At 46.3% G+C, this 3623-nt stretch overlaps 2 protein-coding genes across 2 annotated transcripts; both read left to right on the top strand.

Moving 5' to 3' along the window:
• Positions 1–11: 11 nt before the first annotated feature.
• LOC131890344 (putative methyltransferase C9orf114) lies at positions 12–1746 on the top strand (the record flags this gene model as incomplete). Its single annotated transcript, XM_059239678.1, is given in 1 exon segment — positions 12–1746. A coding segment is annotated over 1 exon segment (156 nt), but the record flags the coding sequence as incomplete, so codon positions are not given.
• Positions 1747–1759: 13 nt separating this feature from the next.
• On the top strand, positions 1760–3620 carry LOC131890343 (probable tyrosyl-DNA phosphodiesterase). Its single transcript, XM_059239677.1, has 2 exons — positions 1760–2270; positions 2336–3620. The coding sequence occupies exons 1-2, from the start codon at positions 1761–1763 to the stop codon at positions 3437–3439; spliced, it is 1614 nt and encodes a 537-aa protein (XP_059095660.1). The 5' UTR covers position 1760; the 3' UTR covers positions 3440–3620.
• The last annotated feature ends 3 nt before the right edge of the window (positions 3621–3623 follow it).

Below are 3623 nucleotides of genomic sequence, written 5' to 3' on the forward strand. Positions count from 1 at the left end.
CGGACAAGAAAATCCAATCCCACGATCCGGCCACCTTGTTCGATCATTACCTGAATACGTGTCCCCTCCAAGGGTCCAGGACTATTCGAACCGAAGAGGCATTGCTCATCACTTTAGCTAGCCTGCGGCCTAAAATCGTGTCTGTTCAAGCCAAGTGTACACTTTGATCATGGAGTACTTAGGCTCCATCAACCAGGAGCTTCCGGCATCCTGTGGTAAAAGCCATCATCCTCTTTGCAGTTACCTATCTCATTCCGGGGTTATTCAATTGTTTCTCCAAAGGAAGGCTCTGGTCGAACTCTGCGGGCAAAACCTGCGTGAATCCAAATTGCCCGTTAACCTGGTTGAGCCTGAGGTGACATTGAAATTCAGTGGGCTCTTTTCAAAGCATGCCGGTGATCTAAGTTTGGCTTTGTTGAACATAAAGAGCGGCGTGTGTGTGATATTTTCTACCCAAACTCTCCTACCTGTATCCACTATTATCGAAGTGAAGTCAATGAAAGTGGGCGACTTTTCGAATCTGGGATACCGCCAGCTGAAAATTCAATTACGATCTGGACAACCGCATGAATTGAACGAAAACAGTAGTGCCAAAGCTCAACCACAGGTGTCTAGCGTGCTCAGATCTGAGTTGGAATTGATTCGAGACAACGTGCGACGAGCTAAAGTGCAAATTTTGGACATGGATCGAGAACTCGCCAAGTTGAGTTGGAAACTCGGAAGCGAGAATCCAAAAGGCGATCCTGATTTAGTGAGGAACATCATCGGTCGTTGTGAGGATGCCAATGAGAGTGCTCGCGAGGATCGAACAGACTGGACGATAACTTTCAGCGACCCTGTTTTATTTCAAGACTGGGTTCTACTACCAATGTGTGTTGATGGAATGGCCATGGAACAAAAGGTATCAGTGCATGTGATATCTCCTCGGAATCGATCGTTCCAAGTGCTCAAAGAGGGTAACAAAAGCGGTCAATGGACCATCGCAATTCAAGCGACGCTGATAGTCGGATATTCAGGTCAAATGCAAGGTTGTCTTCATTGGAAAGTGGACTCAGGATTCCGTCAACAGTTATTTGAGATACCTCGCCTTAAGATCCCTCCGATTGAGATGACTAAAACAGCTTTGCGAGTGGCATTGCCTTTCTTAAACTGCATTCAACTCGGATTGGTTAACCGTGCTGGATCCGATCTCAAAGACACCTTGCAGGCTCTTGGACTCGATGAAATTTCCAACGACTTGTTCGCAGAATCATCGAATCGATACCATGGACCCGCATTTGTAAAACTAGCTCAGCCAAGTGCCACTCAAATTGAAATATTTGGGACGGATTTGAGCCTACGGCTGATTCTGAAACGGTTTCATGAGGAGTGCTCGGACAATTTCGTGATATTGCCTCTATCAGCTTGGAAATGCCTACAAGAAGGCCAAAAAGACATTTATAAAGTCAATACTAGATCTTTGATTCAGATTTGTCGATGTATTTCCGATATGTCACCGATGGAAACCGCTTCTCATCAACAAGCAAACCAGGCTTGTACAAAACAATTGGATAAAGATCACTTTCAACTCCGTCAAAGCACAACCCAAGTAAAAAATGATACTTTTTGGGTGAATGTCCAGCATTTCGATGAAGTTCTTAGCTGTATTGATGCCTTAAAGATCACCCATGAAATTGAATAAAATCAAGCACTTCAATGAGCATTCCCATTACATTTCCTAATTCGACCGCTTTCCCTTATTTCAAGGACCCCAAAGCAGGATGTCGTTGCCATCCGAGGCTTGCTTCTTTGGGGAGAAATGCTTCCGTAAGAACCCGCATCATTTCAGAGAGTATTCTCACCCGCATTTGGTGGCACTCATTGCCCAATTCGGTACCACTGATCCACCCCAAACCAAATCAATCGAAGTGGCTCACAAAGTGATACTGATTCAGTTGAAAATGTTGAGAGAACTGTTCCCGTCGTTGGTCAAAGCTAAACGCGACTCTCCACCAGTCAAAAGGAGCAAACTGGATCCGGAAAGCTCACAGGTTGCCGCCAATAGCACCGAAAAGAAATCGCTCATTTTGAGAAAACTGGAAAGTGCCGCTCCATTCTACTTTTTCTTGACCAAAGTGAAAGATTCTCCGCAAACACATCGAGATCTCAGAAGCGTCTACATAACGGAGCTTTTGCATCCCAGTCTAGGTACAATTAAGAAAAGTCTGCAAATTAATTTCATGATTGAGTGGGCGTGGCTCCAAATGAACTACGAGGAGACCGGCAACCAGGCAAGTGTCAATGCATGTTTTAGTTTGCAATTGCTCCCAAATTCTGACCATTTTCCCCTTTGTAGGACAAGCCTTTGCTTCTCATTTATGGGGATGACAATCCCGAACTGATGCCCGTCGGGAACCTGCCTTCCAATGTCCGCGCTCAGCGGGTCAAGCCCCGATATCCTTTCGGAACGCATCACACTAAAATGATGCTTTTTCACTATGACGACGGTTCCGTTCGTGTCGTGGTCTCCACCGCCAATTTGATCGGCTCGGATTGGACCAATCGGACTCAAGGGCTCTGGATCAGCCCCCGATGTCCAACCTTGCCCTCCTCCAGTGCGTCCTCAAACCTAGCCGAATTAGGCGAGTCCCGGACTCGCTTCAAGGCCTCGCTTCTGAGATACCTCAAGTATTACGAACTCTCCGCTCTCCGGGAATACATTGAAGCCGTAAAGCAATGTGACTTCTCAGCCGTGAACGTCTTTCTTATCGCTTCCGTGCCCAATTCTCACAGGGGCCCGGATCTGAATCTATGGGGACAAAAGGCTCTGGCCAATCGATTGAAGCAGAATATCAAAACTGATATCGGGCATTGGCCTTTGATTATGCAATGCTCTTCCATTGGGAGTCTTGGACCTGCCCCCGAGTCTTGGCTAAGAGGAGAATTGGCCCAAAGTATGTGCACCACAGGTCAAATCAGTTCAGGCACGAGCCCCAACGTCAAGTTGATCTATCCTAGTCGCCAGAATGTCATGGACAGTTATGATGGGATTTTGGGGGGTGGATGTCTGCCCTATTCGCAGAAAACCCATTTAAAGCAACCTTGGTTGCGCGACTATTTGCATGAGTGGCGATGTGATATCAGGCATCGATCTCGAGCCATGCCGCACATCAAGTGTTACACCCGCATTAATCCCGAGGGCGACAAAGCGGCCTATTTTCTGCTGACGAGTGCGAATTTGTCCAAGGCCGCGTGGGGCAGTTTTAACAAGGCCAAGGATGGGCTGATGATCATGTCCTACGAGGCTGGAGTGTTATTCCTGCCACAATTTGTCACCGGTCAGGCCTGGTTTAATCTCGAGAACCAATTCAATTTACCCTACGATTGGCCGCTCAAAAAATATGAAGCGGGTGTCAAACCTTGGTTTATGGACTACTTAAGGACGGCTTTAGCCGATTAATCTGGCCGTTATTGCCTTTGATGATTGATTATGTGAAACTCTCGTGACTACACTCCTTGGAAAGGATTTTATCATACTGCTTGCTTCATTTTTCGAATTGATAGTAAACGTAAAGTAGTGTCCATCCTCTTAAGAGAAAACAAATTGGTTGAACTTGTCAATAAAAGAACCAAACCTGTAAGTC

This window comes from Tigriopus californicus, chromosome 11 (genome assembly GCF_007210705.1).
Source record: "Tigriopus californicus strain San Diego chromosome 11, Tcal_SD_v2.1, whole genome shotgun sequence".
In the NCBI taxonomy this organism is placed as follows: Eukaryota; Metazoa; Arthropoda; class Copepoda; order Harpacticoida; family Harpacticidae; genus Tigriopus; species Tigriopus californicus.